Genomic DNA, 20,173 nt, shown 5'->3' with positions numbered 1-20,173 from the left:
TTATAAATAAACTTTTATAATAACATGGATTATTTTATTATTAATGGAAAATTCCTCAATATATTTTTTACAGCTCCATCTGGTATCTACTGTTCATATATCAATCGTATAACTAAATTACATAGTACTCCATTTTGTACTTGCATATGTGTAAATGAACAAGAAATTGAACTTTTATTGTGATTCTAATTCAGGAGATATTTTTATTTCAATATGTTTAAACGATTATTGTTTATACAAAAATATCTTCTTAAACACGATGCGCGTAATTTTTCAAGAATTTCAGATATCATTTTGGAGAAACCAGTTGGAAAGAGTACAAAAGTACAGGTTAGCTTCCCTCCCATTGGTATATGTTCTTAATTATTGTCTTTTATAATGAAATTTGTTATTAATTAAGAACTTTTGATTCATCAATCATTCTAACATTTAAACAATTCTTTCTTCATATATATATATTTTTTTTAGTTAATATTACTTTTAAAAAGATATTCTTAATAGACAAGAAATGTAGCATTTTTTATTCAGGGATGGGTGTATGCACTGAGAAAAATGAAGAATAACATTTTCTGTGATGTTTATGATGGATCAACCAATGAAATGCTCCAGGTTGTTATACCTAAATCTTCTAAACCAAATAATTTAACATATGGAAGTAGCATTGATGCTGAAGGTGTATTGGGTTTAGCACCTAATGGTAGATTGGAATTACAAGTTAATGAGGCATACGTTATTGGTACATGTGACGTTACTCAAGGATATCCAATAACACCAAAAAAACCTTATAATGCAGAATACTTGAGACAATATTTACACTTTAGGCCTAGAACACAAGAATTCAGTAGTTTATTACGATTACGTGATGTTGCTACTGCATCTATTAATAATTATTTTAGAAATAGAAATTTCATACATATTCATACACCAATAATAACTTCTAATGATTGCGAAGGTGCAGGTGAAATTTTTACGGTTAAACCTGATTCCAAAGAAATACTTGACAGTATGAAAAAAGATGGTATGTCATTAGACGAAATCTATTTCAATTCTAAAGCATATTTAACTGTATCTGGACAATTACAGTTAGAAGTACTCGCAAGGTGATTGAAATTATAAATGATGTATTATTATTATTATTATTGTTATTACAATTCTTAGGATTGTATACACGTTAAGATATTTTCAGAACTCTTTCAAAGGTATATACCTTTGGACCTACATTTAGAGCTGAAAATTCTAAATCAAGATTGCATTTATCAGAATTTTATATGATAGAAGCTGAAAGAGCTTTTGTTTCAAATATTGAAGATATAACAGAAGAAGTTGAACTTTTAATGAAAACAGTAACTAAAGATATGTTTGATAAAAATCCTTCTGATTTTCATTATATTGGTGCTGTTGAACCACAATGGTTGAATTGTAAATTTGGATATATGACTTATGACGAAGCAGTAAATATTTTAAATGATCATGTAGTTCAATTACAGCATCCTATCAAATATGGAGATGCATTATCCAAAGAACATGAATTATTTTTAGTAAAACATAATAATAATGTTCCTGTTTTTGTCATAAATTGGCCAAAAGAGGGTAAACCTTTTTATATGAAAGAATGTTCAAATGATTCATCTAAGGTAAGATAATGTATAACTAATACAGTAAGTAATATTTTAATTATTAAAACAAAATGTAATTATATAACATATTATTTGTCTTCGGATTTATAAATTTCATTAAAAGGTTGCAGGACTGGATCTTTTAGTACCAATTGTTGGAGAATTAGTTGGAGGAAGCATTCGCGAAGATGATTATGAAAAATTAAAGTTAAAATTACCTTCTAATCATAATTTATCATGGTATTTAGAAATACGTAAATATGGAAATGTACCCACTGGGGGTTTTGGGATGGGTTTTGAAAGATATTTGCAGTGTCTTTTGGGTATAACAAATATAAAAGATACAATTCCTTTTCCCAGATGGCCACATAATTGCAGTTTATGAATAAAATTTACAGGATTGTGTTGATTTACTTTTTACATAATAATAACAACTATCAAACAATTTTCCAGGATTAAAAAGAAAATGGTAAAAATGTTTTGAAAGATACAAATGAATATTTATATTAATGGATAACATTCAATAATGCATTTGAAAATGAGAATTTCATACTTTTTTTTTCTTTTTTTTTTTAATTATCAATCATTACATGCAAAAAAGAAATTTGAATTGATGTAAGGTTCACTTATAATTAATTGTTATATTCGTAACTTTTTTTTTTGAAAATTTTTTTTATTAATGTCCATTAATAATATTAGACTTTTACATAATATGTAAGATTACATAAACAAATCTAAAATAAGTATTATTTATTTCTAAACGCAATAGAAAATTTGAAATGGAATATGAGACGAAACGTAACAAATCAATTTTTATATTTTTAAAAAAAGTCTTTATTGAGTAGTGAGATTTTCATCAACTAAATTAGACTAACTTTTTGTAGCATTTTCCTTATTTTTATTTTATTTATTTCTCCAAAAGCACTCTCTCTCTCTTTCTCTCTCTCTCTCTTTCCTAGATATGGCTAAAAATTCAAATCACTAATTACGCTGCAACTGGTTATTATATTATAAAGGATATTAATAGAGGTTACTATAGGATAATAAGTAACGAAAAAAGGAAGTGAAAACCCGAATAATCAACAAGTTCTTCTTTTATACAACAAAATAATGACTCTAGTACTAATTTTTGTATCTTATCTAATCTCTTAGTGATCATTTCTTTGTTGAAAGTATGTACAATGCAACAGACAATCAATCACATATCACACAATTTGTACATTTTTTTTAACAATTGATTCGGGCAAATTCGATTCTTTATAAATAATCCTGTGTGTTTAGGTGCAATGATAATTTGTATGTATAGAGTTTTACAAAGCACCTCTTAAGCTAATAGTAAACTTATAAATTAACCTACGCAAGAATTTGTATAGCTTATAAAGTACAAACAGTACGAAATTCTCAATAAGTCTTGTGCAGACCATCGTAAATCTTCGTGACATTTTTTTTCTTCTTTTTTTTTTTCTTTTTTATTCTCCGAGATGTCACGAATTGTGATTGCACTCAAATACTAGTAGGAATGCTACATCACCTTATTTACTTCATTTCAATCATTATCATCCACTTGCATCATTCACATGCAAATACCATTTCCTTTCATACTTAACATATAACAGCAAATATTCACAGGTACATTCATACTTGCATACATTTTACAAAGTAATCGTAATCCTTACGACGTGATGTTTTTTCTTCTTCTTCTTTTTTGTTTTCTTTTCATTTTATAATCAACAGTAATAAATGAAAAATAATTATGAGTGTTTAATACACATAGTATTAAGATTTGAACGTAAAATAATAAATGTTAAACGCAAGAGAAAATATAAAAGAAAGAAAGAAAGAAAGAAAGAAAAAAAAAATCATGAATAAACATTTGAAGATGTTAGCCATTATTGTACGTTAGTATAGAATATCTAAATATTTTGAACGAACATTTAACATCATGTCGTACGAATCACAAAAACGGTGATATACAATAACGCGAAACTTAACATTAAATAGTTTTATGAATAAACTAATAAATGTCTTATTCGCAAACGCATACTTATCTCATCACACAAACACCCACGTTTGCACAAATTCACGTAAAATATTTTACAATTACTATTTACATTATACAACAGAGTCCAGAAAGTTCTTGCCCTTTTTCTACAGGAGGTAAGGTAGACAATTTTCTACCAATTAAAGAGGGTTTAATAGAAGCAGGCACTAAAGGCTCTGTATTTTCTTCAACTTGTGGTTCAACAATTTGTTTTTCCTTTGGTTCTTCAGGTTCTTTCACAGTATTTAAAGGTTTCGTAATATTTATTTTTATACGAGACGGGGCTGCTGGTAATGTTGCTGGAGTTGAATCCAATTCCACATTTCCATCGATAGAACTTTTTACAGCTGCGTAAGTTGTGTCTACTGTAGCTGGCTCACTGATTATGCTCTCTTCTGGATCTAATAATATAAAACATTTTTCATTAACTACTCAATTTAATAACAAACACAAATTTTATAAAGAAAAAATCATATTTTTAAGAATAAATATTTACCTGGTTCAAGTTCTGCAGGTTCTTCTTTAACTTCTACATTAGTAAAGTCAAATTGTTCTTCAACTTGTTCTTCCATTTCATCTAATGGTTCCTCTTTGATTTTAATATTTTCAAACAAATTATTTTCTACTGAATTACTTTCGATTACTTCACTTGGTGATTTTTCTCCATCCATTTGCAAATGTACATCTACGTTTTCTGATTCTTCCGTAATTACTTTATCATTATTCGTATTTTCAATAATTTCCTTATTCATTTCTTCACTTTGTTCAGTTTCCACATTTTCTAAACCTACTATTGAATCATCAACATTTTCTTGTTCAGAAGTTTTCGGTTCTTCTGATATCACTGTGTCTTCTGGTTCAATAGATTCAATTGATTGTTCAACAAAAATATTTTCTAACGTTGATTCTTGAATTTGAATATCATCGTCTAAAATAGATTCTTCTAAAACAGATTCTTCTATAGCACTTTTCTTTTCATCTTCCATTTCTCCAATTGTTTCCTCAAGTGCCAATGCAGTTTTTTCCAGTGCTCTCTATAGTTATGAAAAACAACAAGAACAAATGATTAATTATATGAATTATTAAATAATTTACACTTTCTTTTTAGTTAGATACAAATAAAAATCACAATAATAATTTATATATACGATACAAATATCCTGTAATAAGAAATGTAGTGTATTTTACCTTTTAATCTAAAAAGTACCTGCATTTATTATATACATTAGGATTTATATCACATATTATATAATATATATATATGTTAGCGTTATTTATTTTCTAAAACGTTGTTTATATATATATTCTTTTTATATGTTTAGTTATTTCAGATAAAATATAGGATTTTCCATGATTTAATTAAATTAAATACTGTATAACACTAACATATATAATAATTAAAATATAATCTTTTTATATTGCTGTTAAATATGAAATACAGGATGGTAAAATATTATAAAATCCCTTTATTACCATCCTATATAAATATTGAACAATTTTCATTCAAGATTAATAAAGAAGAAGAAGTTAATAATACTTTAAAAATCAATTATATAAAATATAATAGTTAAGATAGACGAAAGTAAAGAATTTAGAAATCATGTTTATTAAAAAGAAATATATATACTAGATTAAATAAAAAAAAATATTCTTATGAAGAAACAAACAGATTTTGTCATTCAATCAAACTTAATAAAAAAAAGTTTTGGATATATACTGTTCTATACTTTCATCTATAATTTTGGCAGTGCATTTATCTGTCATATAAAAGTGTAAAACACTTCACATATGCACAAAGTAAAATACGAAGTGGTAAAAACATAAGAGAAAGAAAGAAAGAAAAGATGATGATGCTTTGTATACTATTATGTCAAGGTCAGGGCTTATAGACTGTCCATTCTATTTCTACAAATGATTTAAAAACACTTGAGGAAGTGCAACATATGAATATTAATTAAGAAGCACATACCACAAGACTTTTTTCCTATTTTCGTACGAATGCAACAAACAGAAAATTTGTTAATAAAATATTACATCAATATATAATTTCATCGTCTTTTTAGACACGTGTAACTGAAAAAGTATATATATATATAATATATAAAATAATGAAATAGATACACATACCTTAAAATCTTCAAGACAAAGTGGATGGAAGTTTTTCTCTTCGTAACTAATAGCTGGCCTTAAATGCCATTCTTCCTTTTCTTCATTGTAAAATTGTTCAAAAGCGTCATGACAAACTTGACATCTAGAATCTTCATCAGAACCAGTAGGAACACTTGGTTGTTGAGTTTCTTGTGGTATATCTTCAGTAGAAATACCTTCTGTTTCAGCTGTTTGTTTTTCAGTTTCAAACCAACTTTGAGCTAAAAGTATAATAAAAATGATATTGATGATTTAATTACTAATGGCAAAGTCGTATTTTAATTAAATCAAAATATCTATGATATAAATATTTACCTCTATCTTCAAGATCCTCAATCTCTTCAAATTGTATCCAATCACTAACATCATAATACCAAGGTCGTGAATGTGCTTTCCTTGCAGTATCTCTTTCACGCCTGTTTTGTCTAAAATGCCAATCTAAATGATGACTATATCGTGTTGCTAATTCAGGTGCAAACCTTGCCCCACACGAACTACACTGCATTCCACTGTACAAAGCAGCAGCTATTGCCGGTTGTTTTCTGTAAATGTACAGATACAAATAAATATTTGATTATACTTTTTTCAAATCAAAATCAAAATAACAAAAAATAAATGTAGAGATAATATTAATACTTACATTTTAAGCGTTTCTGGTTTATCGAATGAAACTGGTGTGATTTCTGGTTCCTTTTTCTCTTCTTCTTCAGTTTTCTTTTTCTCTGAAATATTTGGTACAATACCAGTCTCAACTAAACGCTGGAATAATTCGTTCATATTTAATGACAATGGTAAAGCTGGAGTTGTCGTAGGTGGATTTTCAATTGGTTCTGCTTGATAAGACAAACCAGATGATGGTGCCATTGCAGACGGTAGAACAGATGATAGAATGTCCAATTGTAAATCTGTAATCGATTGATTAATTACTATAATAGGAATGAAATAATAAAAGTACTTACGATTCGTTCTACATAGATAGCTGTCCGTTGAAGAAACAAACAGATAATAGATAGAAAGAAATAAATGAAAAATAATACTTACCTGGTTTAGGTGTAGATCTGAGATCAGAACCATCTTGAGACGTAGATTCGGGTTCTAAAGATGGTGCTTGAGTAGGAGCAGGTGTAGCATCAACTTTAGATTTTTGATTAACCAAAGGTGGGGGAGTTGATGGTGCTTCGATAGGTTCTTCGCCTCTCATTCCTGCTATCTTAACGTATCCAGCGCGAATACCTCTCGGTAAAACAGAAAATCTTATGAAATGTTTTTTATCTCTTACAACAACGGGCTTAGGTAATCCTCCAAATTCAACTTTAAATGGACGACCATTTAAAAGTACCGTCTGTAGGGCGTCTATGAATTCTAATGTATGAGCTTTGCCTTCAATTTCAAATCTATAAAAATAATGTTATAAATTAATATCATATATATATGTATATAATTGTTTGAATATGTCTTATTTGTTATCATTTTGAAATTACTTACATTTGTGGTTTTGCATCCAAAAAGACAGGTACCATATTTCTAGCATTAATTATGAGATTAATTTTAGCTACTACTAAATCTGTCCTTTTAACTGTACCAATCTTTACTTGTGGCGGTGGACCTTCTAGTTTAACTTTTACTTGTTTACCACCAAGCTCTATAGTTATTGGCATTCCACCAAAATAACATTCGTACCAACGATCATCTATATACAATTCTCTTGTCGGAGCACCTAATTTTATTCTGTAAAAACACATAGATTATTATATTATATGATTGTAATAATATTTAAATATAAGGGGTGGTGGTTTATTAAATAACATTTATTTTGTAGAGAGATAATTACCTATGAACTTCGCCATCAAACATAAATTCTTTATATTGATCATTAAATGCACAAATGACATCTTTATCATCTATTAAAATTCGTCTTACACCGTCCTGGAATCCAATTTCTCTTGGATCATCCCAATTCATGAAAACTACACCAGTTTGACCATAATATCTGATTTCTCTTGGAATATTATCTATATTTATAGATTTCATAGTATCTCGTCTAATGTCATCCAATAATTGAGCGTCTGGTGGAGGTAATTCACGACTGTATGGACATTGATTTTTCGGCAGTGCATTATAATTTTGATCTCCACCATCTTCAAGATCGTATTTTGTTGTTGTAGTATTTGGTGAAACATTTCGAGCAGTAGTTAGAGATTGTATATTTGGATTTGATATTAGACTTGAAATTGGTCCATTATTCATCATCATTCCAGGCCCATTTATACCTGGTAATGACAAAGAAGGATTTGCCATACTTCCCATCGGACCCATTGGTCCATTTGGTAAAAGATTAGACATGATAGGACCATTAGGACCCATTGGACCCATCATACCAGGTCCTAATCGAGGATTGGGAGCCATATTGTGGCTATAACCGTGATACTGATAGTCTGGTCTCATTGGGCCAAAGTGTCTTGGATTTTGCCAAGGCCCTACAGGTCTAAAATCTGCATTAAAGTGTGCTTGAGGACCACCATAAGGTGGACCAGGTGGATGAGCCCATGGTCCTGGTTGCTGCCATGGCTGGCCTTGCCATCGTGGACCATTTGGATTTCTAGGAATAGGATGATCCTTATTTCTTATTACTTCTTTATCTTTCGTTGGACTAAAAGCAGCTCCACGATCAATTGTATTAATATCTAATGTCACTCCTTTTTCCCATACTATAGAACCTACTTCTTTCTCTTTACGCTGTGCTGCTCTCAATTTTCGATCTTCACTCATATGTAAAACTTCTTGAATTAACGTATTGTATTGCGTTTTTGTAATTGATCCCTGATTAAGTTGTTCTGCAGCTTGTTTCATTATTATTTCAATATTATGGTCCTCATTTCTTTCAGGTTTATCATTTTCACGTCCTCTTCGACCAGGCCGAGTATCTTGATCGTCATTGTTTAATGTTCTTCGTCTGTCTTTAGGGTCATCTGGTAATTTATTGTAAAGTCTAAGGCGACCTAGTCTATCTCTATTACGATCTTTATTATCACGTTTGTCATCATTATTATTCACTTGTTTTTCTCTTTCATTCTTTGATGGAGTTTTTAATTTAGCCCAACTATCTTTGCCATTTTCTCCAGAAATTACTGGTGGTGGTGGTGTTGGTGGTCGACCAGCTTTAGGATGTGTCAATGTTCTTAAATCAACATCTTCGTTTCCAAATAATCTGTTTTTAATAATAAAGTAAAAATTAATAATTGTTCTAAATGACAGACACAGTTTTAAAATCATTTATTTATTTGAAAAATTACTTACGCATCAAACTTTTCAGCTTTTGATTTTTTAATTACTGTTGAATCCAAATGTTCATTACTTTGTCTTTTACTCGTATTAACTGGTGGCAAGACACGAAGATCTAAATCTTCTTCTGTAAAAAAGATTGAAAATAAAACAATTGGAGTTTAACGTAAAATGTAACAACGTAATAATTTTAAGGTTTCTGTTTATTTCTGTCATCAATTTTATATCATACTATTACTATTGGTGATAATGTTGAAAATTGCGATTAGTAGAAATCTCAAGAAGCCTCGCATTAAAAACGCTTTGTCTTGTAAAATAAAATATATATATATTAATTTATATTATTATTATTATTATTATTATTATTATTATTATATCAGTAAATTCGCAGATATCTTTAATATGCATTATATATATATAATTATACTTTGGTAATAAAAATTAATTTTATGTTACACAAGGTATAATTTAGATGAGTGTAATAATATCGAGTGTGTAAGAAAAATACAAACGTTTGAAAATTATAATTAATGATAAAAAATAATTGATCACAGTATATAGACTTACTCTTTTCAGCAACGGTTGTATTAGTACCAGGAAGGGGCAACGTAGCTCTGAGGTCTTCATCTTTACTGGACGATTCCAGTGTTGGTTCCGCAGGAACTTGAACGTTCCCAGAATTAACAGGTGAACGTTCTGGACTAAGACTATCATCCTTATTTCGGCGTACATAATTTCTTTGTCTAGCGTTTGGTCTGATTTCTTTAAATGTAGGTGGATGAGGAGGAGATACTATTAATGAACCAGATTGTTCCTCCTCAGTAACACCACCTGAACTGCTTAAGCTTGAATTCGATTTTGTATCGTTACGACGGGGTATTCTATATGGGGAACTTGGACTGCGCTTTCTCGATTTAATCTTCTTGCGATTTTTCGAAGTTTGGAAAGAGGACTGAGGAGAGGTACGTGAAGATGGTGAACTATCTCCACTGTCTTTTTCACGTGATTTAGACCTAATTGGACTGGAATCTCTGTCGATTTTCGGAACCTTACTCGGGGACGATAAAGGTTGCTTAGAACGCGATTTGTTACCTATTTTCCTGTATGAAGATTTAGAGGACGTGGAAGATTTATCAATCGTAGACGACGAAGAGCTTCGAGAACTTAAATTTTTCGTGTCTTTTATTTTAATGTCACTTCCTCCACCTCCTCTATTACTTGCTGACAAATTCGAAGAACTGCTATTGACTGATAAATTTTGGGCACTTTTGGAGCAATTACTGTTTGGGTTATTGCTACTATTACTAGACGATGATCGAGGGTCTTTCTTTTGACTTGTGCGATGCGAGATAGCATCTTTATTTGCGTTACCACTGAAACTTTTATTATTATTGTTGAGGTTCGTATTAGCATTATTATTACTAGCGTTTATCGTTTGTGTATCGGAGCCGGCAAGATTTGTCGGAGGCTTGTTGATAGTGCTAGTCACAGCCTGTTTCGAAAGTAATTGCTGTTTTAATTGGTCTGAAAGTACAGTGTTTATATTTGGCGCTAACTGAGTTTGGCCTTCACCACCCCGGATCTCCTTTTGGCCGGTCGTACCCTGTCGTTGTCGCGGATCCGCGGTTGTCACCTCCTGAACGGTTGCAGTCTTCAAACGAGGATCACGAGACATTGGCCTAGCAGACGCTATTGCTATACTACTCGCTGGTGCAATTCGTGGACCATTATTTGTGCCTGCATTTTTCAACAGTGATGCAGCTGCAGCTGGGAACTATAAAATTAAATCAAAATTAGATTACATTCTTATGAAATAAAAGAGAAACATGTCTACTATCTTAATATATATATCTCAAAATAAACTTACCTGTTTTGTAACCTGTTTTGGGGTTGGATTTGATACAACAGATGTTGTAGGTTTTCCTTGAGTAGTATTTTCTGTAGTTGAGCTAACAGTCGTTGATGGCACAATCTATAAAAATGAAATTGAATTAATATACACATTATTCATTTTAATAAATTAATAAAAACACATTATAGGTTTAATTTTCATTCAAACTTACTATCTCAGTTTTCAAACTTCCAGCTTGTTTGTCAAGTTGCCTCTGTTGTTGTTCCAAACTAGCTTTGGCCTGAAGTAATTCCAGTTCTATTTTTTTCTTTTGCAATTCTAACAATTCTTTTTGCTTTTTTAACAATTGTTCTCGCATAACAGCTTCAGTAGCAGTTACTGGATCACCTGGTGGTAATTTGACTGGAGATACAATTGGTTGAACTATTGAAGTTGCCGTTTGTTGAGGCTACAAAATAAACACAATGATTTTAATTAATAAATAAATTCAATAAAAAATGATAATTGTATATATATAATATAATCTTATATGTTTAATAGATTTACCATAGTCAAAAAACGGGGATTTACATGGATGGAACCTGAAGATATACTTGTAGGTGAGGCAGTGATTGGCCAAGCAGGATCAATACTTTGTACTCGTACATCTAATGAAAACAACTTCTTTGCAGGAAATACATCATTCCATGTCTGTCGCAACTTCCACATACTAGCTCTAGTATTTTCATCCACCTAAACCATTATACAAATTATTAGTAAATACAAGCTTATTATTAATAATTCAAATATGAGTTTTTATTTATTTATTATACATTATATAAAATCAAATAAAATGATCAAATTTATAATATCACATTCTACTAAATGTTACACCTTAGTGTGTAAGAGTTCATGTTAAGCCTTTCGTATTACACTGTGAGTTCAATGCCATATTGATGAAACCATTATCTTATAGTATCATAAAATTTGCAATACTTGAGAAACTTTGATGAAGTTGAATATAGAAGTTTATAAAGAGAGAAAGTACATTTTAACTTCCTGTATTTCTTAAGCAAAATGTAATCTCTCTCTTTCTAAATATAAACATATAAAAGATGTGTTTTTCTAAATTATAAAAATAACATTGAAATCACAGTATACATACATTATTCTAATTTTACTATTAAACATAAAAATCAATCAAAATGAAATAGACAACATTACCTTTTCAAAAACTCCGCAAAATGTATTGACAATATTTTGAGTAAAGAGATTTAGATAAGTTCCATTTACATTCTTCACAATCGAATCGATGAGGTAAAGTACAGGTAACTTTATATCACTCCTCACCTATTAAAAATATAACATACTATGTTTCTATTGTGTGTTTTGAAATTATTTTCATAAGTTTTGATATTAAACAGAGTATAAAATAAATCAATCCATTAACACTTTGACTGCTATGTTGATCTTATATGATTGACTTATGGTTTGCTCTTATGATACGCCACGGTGATTGAAGGAATTGGAATTATTTACAATTGTAAATAATGAATGAATGTAATGTAAATGATGAATGAAAATGTACAATTACTATATTTTGAATATTACTATTAATTAGAATATATTTTGAAATACAAAGTGATTTCATTGAATCAATTCGATATCGCAGTCACAGTGTTAAATATCTTATAAAGTTGATCAATGTTAAAAATGTATTGAGAATATACTACAAGATGATAATACTAATTAAATATACAGATTTTATTGACAAGTCTAGGTGTATGTGATAAATGTGTAAATGTATGTTTGATATATATATAATTATCACCGTGGCCTAAATTGAAACATTTGAATAATGCATTCGTATTAATGTGTACTATAAATGATCACACTTTAATGATTATGTATAGAATTTTGTAAATGATCTGCAATTATAATTAAAATGACTTTATAAAACGTAGAAAGACGAGACATAAATAAATATATTCACAATAAAATGATATATAGCATCGTAGAGGTGAATAATATAAAACAGTATTTTATTTTCATGCTAGCATTGTATATATTCATAATACTTAAATAATATCACAAAAACATCATTCTTTCATTTTATCACAGTAACCTGACTTTTATATATATATATATAAAATATATATATATATATATAATTTTATTTCTTAATTAATATGTTAGATAAATATTAAACTCATATATATCTCGTATACATAAATAACATTGTCGCATTTATAAGATAAAATTTGAATTATTTTATCTCTTTTTTTTTTTTCATTGTAACCTAACATTTTTTTTATATAACCTAATAATTGCAATAATAATAATGTTAATTATAAAATTACAAAACTTTATTCGCATTTATAATAAAAACGCTTTTCAAATACTTTAATCATAATTTTGCAAGAAAAAATGATCACAGAAAATAATATATTATGAATATGAAAATATTACATAGAATATGTATTCTATATACATATATATATATATATATATACTATATACTATGAAAAATATATATTATGATCTTGCAATTGTTCTAATGATTCTAAAATGCATACATATATTAATAATACAATATTATTGTATAAATTATAAAAAATGTTGTATCTTTATCTCTGTTGTACTACTACATATGCATATGAATACTAATGTATTACTATATTTATATTGAAATATGAATTAAAAAGCAAATTATAATATTTGCAAAACACACTATATATCCATTTGTCGTAAACACCAAATGGATGATAAGAACCAAAATTTGTTAAACTAATTATGTACTAAATAATTAGTTGTTGTACAAAATGATATAAATGTTTTACAACATGGAATTGGATTAATAATTAAGTAGATTCATATAATTGTATTATTATTCAATGAAAAAGTAAGCAATATATGAAAATTGTATACAAGAGATCTATCAATGTGTAGATAATTTGTATAAAATTTCTAATTAGAAGAACATTGGTAGTATCTTAAATGATTAATTGAATTATCTTAATTATTCATGACATAACAGTAAGCATGAATTACAACAAATGGATATACAGTGATTATAGGTTATACTCAAAAATATAAAATAGAAAATATAATGTTAACATTACAAGAATGTTTGACTTAAGTATTGAATTTTAAAATAATATGTTTTTTGGTTATGTTTTCTTTTTTTTTTCTTAAAGTAACTACAAAATATAAGTAACCTTTTGAAGATGATTTTCAACAGCTTGGACGATTGCAGGTGCATGTTCAACGTTATCCTCTGCCAGCATAGTAAGCATATTGATAAGCGGCTTGCTGTTAATCGTAAGATCAGACAGCGATGAGATATACTCATCAGCTATTTCTTTAGACTTTGCGGATGTCATCTTGATGAGATGCCAATAAATAAATGCACCAATTCCTTGTCCAAATAATCACAGTTACTGCACTATAGTATAATAAAACACAACAGAAAAATGTAATGATATGTATATAATACTGTTAATTATATTTATGACTTAGTTATTTTTTACTTTATATATATATATATATCTATATCTATATCTATATATATATATATATATATAAAATGTCAAAACAGTTTGTAAATGAGATCTTCTGCACAATTGACACAAAGTTGTTTTTCTTTTTCTTTTCTTTATGAAATGCACTAATGAAAAATAACCTTCTTGATTAATTGGTTAGTATATGAATATTAATTCATAAATCAATTATTACAAAAGCATTAAACCATCCAAATATATTGCCATATAGATATATGATGCAATTGTTGGTTAAATAATATTCATTAATGCACTTTCATATCTTCTATTTTTGTTTGTTTGTAAGAAAATATCACTTTCACACTATTTTTTCAGATAGATCAAACAAAAATCTAACTATTTTCTTAAGATCATTTATTTCATCAAAAAATGACGACGACGACGCCTGATATCATCAACTTCGAAACAGAAATTAGCACAATAGTATCTCTATTTATGTAATATCTGGAACTCCTTGGTATTTGATGAATTTCCATCAATGGTTTTATATCGATTATTTGTTTGAAAATAATCAATTTTACTTTCACTATATTGTTCAAATTTTCACGTTTTTATTATATTAACACAAATTCGGATTTTACAAACGCGAGAGAAACATTCGTCATATAAAATGAACCATATCACGCATCTGGATTTCCTAACGCCCGTGTAACAAATTTTAATGACAATTGAAACAATTATTTTTTTCCGTTTATTATAGAAACTCTTGTTTTAATATCATGTAATATTAATTGAAATTTACCTTATTAACGCATTTTTGAATAAAGATTCATTACGGAGGTAAATTATTTTGTATAAATTTTTAGCGAAAATTACACGCACACTAATGCTTACGCAGAAAGAGCTTGACTTGAAATGGCTGCCTTGTGCCTTTGTTGTATCTTGTAACGGTACTGCGCGATGAAATAAGCGGCACGCTCATTGGTGGAATCGACCGAGTGAAGGCGCTGTTACTACCAATAAGAACAATCGTTCCAAAGTTCAAATACTTTCTCCTGTACTACGATGCTAGTGAAAAGTATATTTTCATGAATACGTGGCTTTATATTAATAATAAAAAAAAAATATATAAAAATTTGAATGATCTCATTATAAATGTAAATAAATTATTAAATATAATACAAATTAATATATAATTTTTAATTTTTAATATTACATTTAATGCACATAACATTTTTAATAGAAAATAATTTGTCCAATAATATTGCATCTAATTTATTGGTTATAATATTGGGATCTTTGGCAAGGGCGTGGCAAAAGCAATTAGACCTATCTACTCTAATTTAGAATTTAACTTCCAGATAGCGTATTCAAGTGTTACAGATCCCACGTGGCGTAGCAAAAAAATTTCACCTATCTATTCTAATTTTACATTTAATCACCAGATAGCGTATTCAAATGTTACAGATCCCAATAAAAATTGATTAATTAAAATATCTTATTTTACAATTAGGCATGTTAGTTTTCTTTCTATTGTAAATTTCATTTATCCAATCTAAGTATAATAAACCAATGAAAACATTTATAACTGTTGTGTATACATTTATATTTGTATAGTATGTATTGCATACCTATGTGCATATTTCGTGTATGCACTTGTATGTGCAATTATAGAATGCGCTCATTGTGATCTAGTAATAATAACAACTATAGATAATATAATCGTTTTGACAGAATGGCCAAGTGTTCTAAACCTGTTGTAAGACAAATATTAACCATTTGTATTTTAGATTTGCATAGAATTAGAACGCTACAGTGAAATATAATTCAATATCAATTAATTGTACATATTCGTAATGAATTTTCATTCGTGATATCAAAAGGGTGGATGATATCGTGAAATTCTTTCTCCAAGTATGTTGCAATTCGAAGGTAACCATCAAGGTAATCTGAAAGTGTAGAAAGTGCGCGTGTTGTGTTTGCAAATGTATAGGTAGACTCACTTTTGTAAAACCGTTTTGGGATAAACTACGGTGCAAATGTGATGGAGGACTACAAATTTCTTTTCAAAGTTGTCCTGGTGGGCAATGCCGGCGTTGGAAAAACTTGTCTTGTACGAAGATTTACTCAGGTAATTATTCTTATTTCAATTATTTGTCTCGTTGATTTTTCATAAAAGTTTCACGTATGACATCATCGGTACTATTAAAGAAATGATTTCACTTCTTACTGACCATTTACTATTCATGTATCATATGTTACGATTATTATTAATGTTTCGTTAATAAATTATTAACTATTTATTGCTATAAATGTATCTTTTCTTTGTTTCTTTTACAGGGTTTATTTCCTCCAGGTCAAGGTGCAACAATTGGTGTTGATTTTATGATTAAAACTGTGGAAGTAGAAAATGAAAAAGTCAAGGTTTGCATGTACACATAATTAAATATAAAAAATAAAGTATATATATATATATATGTATATATGTATATATTATATATGTATATAAATGTATATGATATGTATGTATATATTATATATAATAAAAAATGTATTAATGCATTGTGTATATTGTATGATTATATATATTCATATATATATTAAATATTTATTTGTTTTCATTACAGTTACAAATTTGGGATACAGCTGGACAAGAAAGATTTCGTTCAATAACTCAAAGTTATTATAGATCTGCTCATGCATTGATTTTAGTTTATGATATTTCATGCCAACCTACTTTCGACTGTTTACCTGACTGGTTAAGAGAAATTGAAGAATATGCAAATAACAAAGTTTTAAGGATATTAGTAGGTAAATAATAACAATATATCAATACAATAATATATTAAGAATAAAATTGATTATGAATTTATATTCATATGATTAAATCATTAATAGGTAATAAGATAGATCGAGAAGATAGAGAAATACCAACTCACGTAGGTGAAGATTTTGCACAAAGACATGGAATGTACTTTTTAGAAACATCAGCTAAAGAAGCAGAAAATGTAGAAAGATTATTTATGGAAATTGCTGCCGAACTTATGGATGTAAGTATTATTATTATTCTTATTATTATATTATTTGTTCTTTATTGATAAATTGTAATATTTCATTTTTAGCAAGCACGCAGTAAGGAATTACCTAGATACGAAACAAATGCAACTTCCATAAATGGAAAGACGACATCAATTGGTGATACTAATAGTTGCGGTTGCAGTCGTTTTTCTTAAATACTTATGGCTATCATATTATGTCATTTGTATGAATTCAGCAGAACTGTCCAATTATATTGGATATTTATATAATAGAATAAGATTATACGTTTTTCATCTTATATATTAACTGCAATACTAGTCGATGTTTCACACATGCTCAGACAATATTATCCTATATTCGCACACTCTTGATATTATATATTATTAGTAAATAGCAAAAATACTATATATATATGCTATTTCAATAATTAGAGTGAATTAATTTTTACAATGTTATAATTGTATTTTATTGTAATGACAGACTCTATCAGATTATTAGTTAAATTTTTATAAGAATACTCTCTTTGTCTGATTGATCTGTCATCATTTTGATAAGATTTTCGTTGCTTCAGAAGTACAAATAGTTTATGTATGAATTTCGATGGATTTTTTTTCTCTTTTTTTTTTTTTTTTAATAGAAAGATAATACAATGTTTATGTCCTAAAAAAAAAAAAAATATCGACATCTTTTTTTAGATTTAATGTCTAACGTGCAATACAAATGTGTCTGTGTTTACTATATGCTAAATACTTTATAATTAAGAAATTAGTTTTGAACATATGAAATATTTTATAGAGTACTCTCATGAAATATCGATAATATGATTGCAATTCATTTTTCTCTATTTAAACATTGTTGTAAATATATGAAGAACAACAAGACGTTCTTCATTGTTTTTAAAAACTGATATTTGACTAATCAAAGTTTTGTTACATTTATTCCATATTTTAAATCATGTTTTCTGCATCATAGTTTATATAATTGATTCTGTCCACGTATTGTTCAATATTGTATCATAAAATTATTTAACAAATAATTGGTAATTATTGATGATAACTATCAAGAGTTATCTATTTAATTTTTTTTTATTTTTTTTTTTTAGATCATTGCTCTAGTCTCAAGGCTTGCTGCTTCTTTAACGATTTAGATATAAGAAATCTTAGACTACTATCAAATTTGAATAATTCTTTCAATATATTACATTAATCATAATTTATTTATTTCTCTTGTTAATAATTCTTTTGTTATAATATATATATATACCATCTGTGTATAAATTGAATAATACATATTTATATCAATTGTAAAACAATTATTGAAGAATAAGACAGTGCTGCATTTTTCTAAAGATTATTGTTAAAAATAATGAATTTATACATTACTACACATTACTTTTTATATTAATAATCTATTTACTTTGTTGTTAAAAAATATTATGCAAAATTTAATTTATTCTATTTTATTATCTATTAATGAATTGATTCATTAATAATTATACAAATACATCGAATCTTTCAAAGTTTTCATTGAAGTTTGTTAACAAACAAGTAAATCATTTTATAATAATATGCTGTATACAATTTTATGATGCATGCAAAATAATTGCATAGATATTTGAGTAAAATGTTAAATAAAATACATATCAATTTGTCATGTCATTCAGAAATCTTATTTAATAATTTAATTTTGTTTAAAACACCATAACATATATATATATATTATTAATATATAACATTAGATGCATCATATTATGATCACAATAATTGTAGTGATATGTATATGAAATTTAATTGGAAAAACATATTGTGATGTTTAAACATAGACATTTTATCGACAAATTCTTAACTTATTTATTATATATTAAAGATAATATTTCTTCTGTCTTGTTTGTAATCAATAAATATGATATATTATGAATATATTATGCCTACTATGTAAAATATGACGTTTATCATAAATGTTTTTTATTATTGTATTCAGTGTGTCACACTTTACATGTCATGTATGTATATAACAGATGACAAATCACATAACAAATGTAAAGTTTGTATTTAAAAAAAAACCAAAATCAAGAAATATTGTAGAACATAATATTAAATTATATCTTGTCTGTGATCAAAAAATCCAATGGTTCTTTTATAGGTATCATCATCTATTCTCTATATGTATTTAGATACTTATATTTTTATATTTAAAATCAAATGACAACATTCTTTTTGTTTTTTTCAATTTAAACATGTTAAATAACATTTTTCAATATATTTTGTTACAAATATATATATATATATATATATATATTGCGAAAGGTATTTCAATGGCAACTTCCAATCAAAATTTTGACGTTTTTTTAATTTCCAATGGAAATCCAGATGTCCCGGTTGTTTCAATCGTTTTCCTCCCGTCACAAAAATTAAAGATTTGTAGCAGGAGCACATGATGATACAAGAGGTATCAGGAGGTATTCGAGTAGAGTAGGAGGTACTAAATCAAGAGCGCTCATTGGTTGGTTGCCAGCCAACCAGCTTTTAGTAGACGCCCAGTCCCAAGGACAATAATTATTTATTAAAATATTAATTTTAAATACTTCTAGACATTATTTATAAACTTTTAAGTACTCAGAATATTCTACAGACTCATAAGAATAGTATAGATTTATAAAAGTTTACAAAAAAATTATAGAAAGTACATTTTTATGGATTATAGCAGTTACCTATTA

General features: G+C 27.7%; 3 protein-coding genes across 4 annotated transcripts; 2 read left to right on the top strand and 1 right to left on the bottom strand.

Moving 5' to 3' along the window:
- The first annotated feature begins 105 nt into the window (after positions 1-105).
- Positions 106-2,025, top strand: AsnRS-m (asparagine--tRNA ligase, mitochondrial). Its single transcript, XM_015332426.2, has 4 exons — positions 106-330; positions 529-1,100; positions 1,187-1,634; positions 1,741-2,025. The coding sequence occupies exons 1-4, from the start codon at positions 214-216 to the stop codon at positions 1,999-2,001; spliced, it is 1,398 nt and encodes a 465-aa protein (XP_015187912.1). The 5' UTR covers positions 106-213; the 3' UTR covers positions 2,002-2,025.
- A 515-nt stretch (positions 2,026-2,540) lies between these two features.
- Pcf11 (Pcf11 cleavage and polyadenylation factor subunit) lies at positions 2,541-15,372 on the bottom strand. 2 transcript variants are annotated; one of them, XM_015332398.2, is made up of 17 exons: positions 15,221-15,372; positions 14,137-14,363; positions 12,143-12,268; positions 11,486-11,671; positions 11,151-11,387; positions 10,955-11,059; positions 9,655-10,861; positions 9,103-9,214; positions 7,637-9,013; positions 7,291-7,533; positions 6,847-7,199; positions 6,446-6,710; positions 6,121-6,347; positions 5,785-6,026; positions 5,627-5,641; positions 4,154-4,691; positions 2,541-4,058 (listed from the first exon to the last, which is right to left on the bottom strand). In XM_015332398.2, exons 2-17 carry the CDS (start codon positions 14,299-14,301, stop codon positions 3,724-3,726), a joined length of 5,733 nt encoding a protein of 1,910 aa, XP_015187884.2. In that variant the 5' UTR covers positions 14,302-14,363; positions 15,221-15,372; the 3' UTR covers positions 2,541-3,723. The 2 variants fall into 2 exon arrangements, with proteins under 2 accessions (XP_015187884.2, XP_015187887.2); XM_015332401.2 differs by lacking the exon at positions 5,627-5,641.
- Positions 15,373-15,898: 526 nt separating this feature from the next.
- Positions 15,899-19,580, top strand: LOC107072458 (ras-related protein Rab-30). Its single transcript, XM_015332427.2, has 5 exons — positions 15,899-16,549; positions 16,759-16,842; positions 17,046-17,229; positions 17,317-17,468; positions 17,541-19,580. The coding sequence occupies exons 1-5, from the start codon at positions 16,463-16,465 to the stop codon at positions 17,649-17,651; spliced, it is 618 nt and encodes a 205-aa protein (XP_015187913.1). The 5' UTR covers positions 15,899-16,462; the 3' UTR covers positions 17,652-19,580.
- Positions 19,581-20,173: the final 593 nt, after the last annotated feature.

The sequence above is a fragment of the Polistes dominula genome, unplaced genomic scaffold (assembly GCF_049000335.1).
Source record: "Polistes dominula isolate Pdom_NZ unplaced genomic scaffold, Pdom_raw_medaka contig_26, whole genome shotgun sequence".
NCBI lineage: Eukaryota > Metazoa > Arthropoda > Insecta > Hymenoptera > Vespidae > Polistes > Polistes dominula.
Note: the sequence above shows the minus strand (reverse complement) of the source record. Positions and strands in the feature narration are given on the sequence as shown.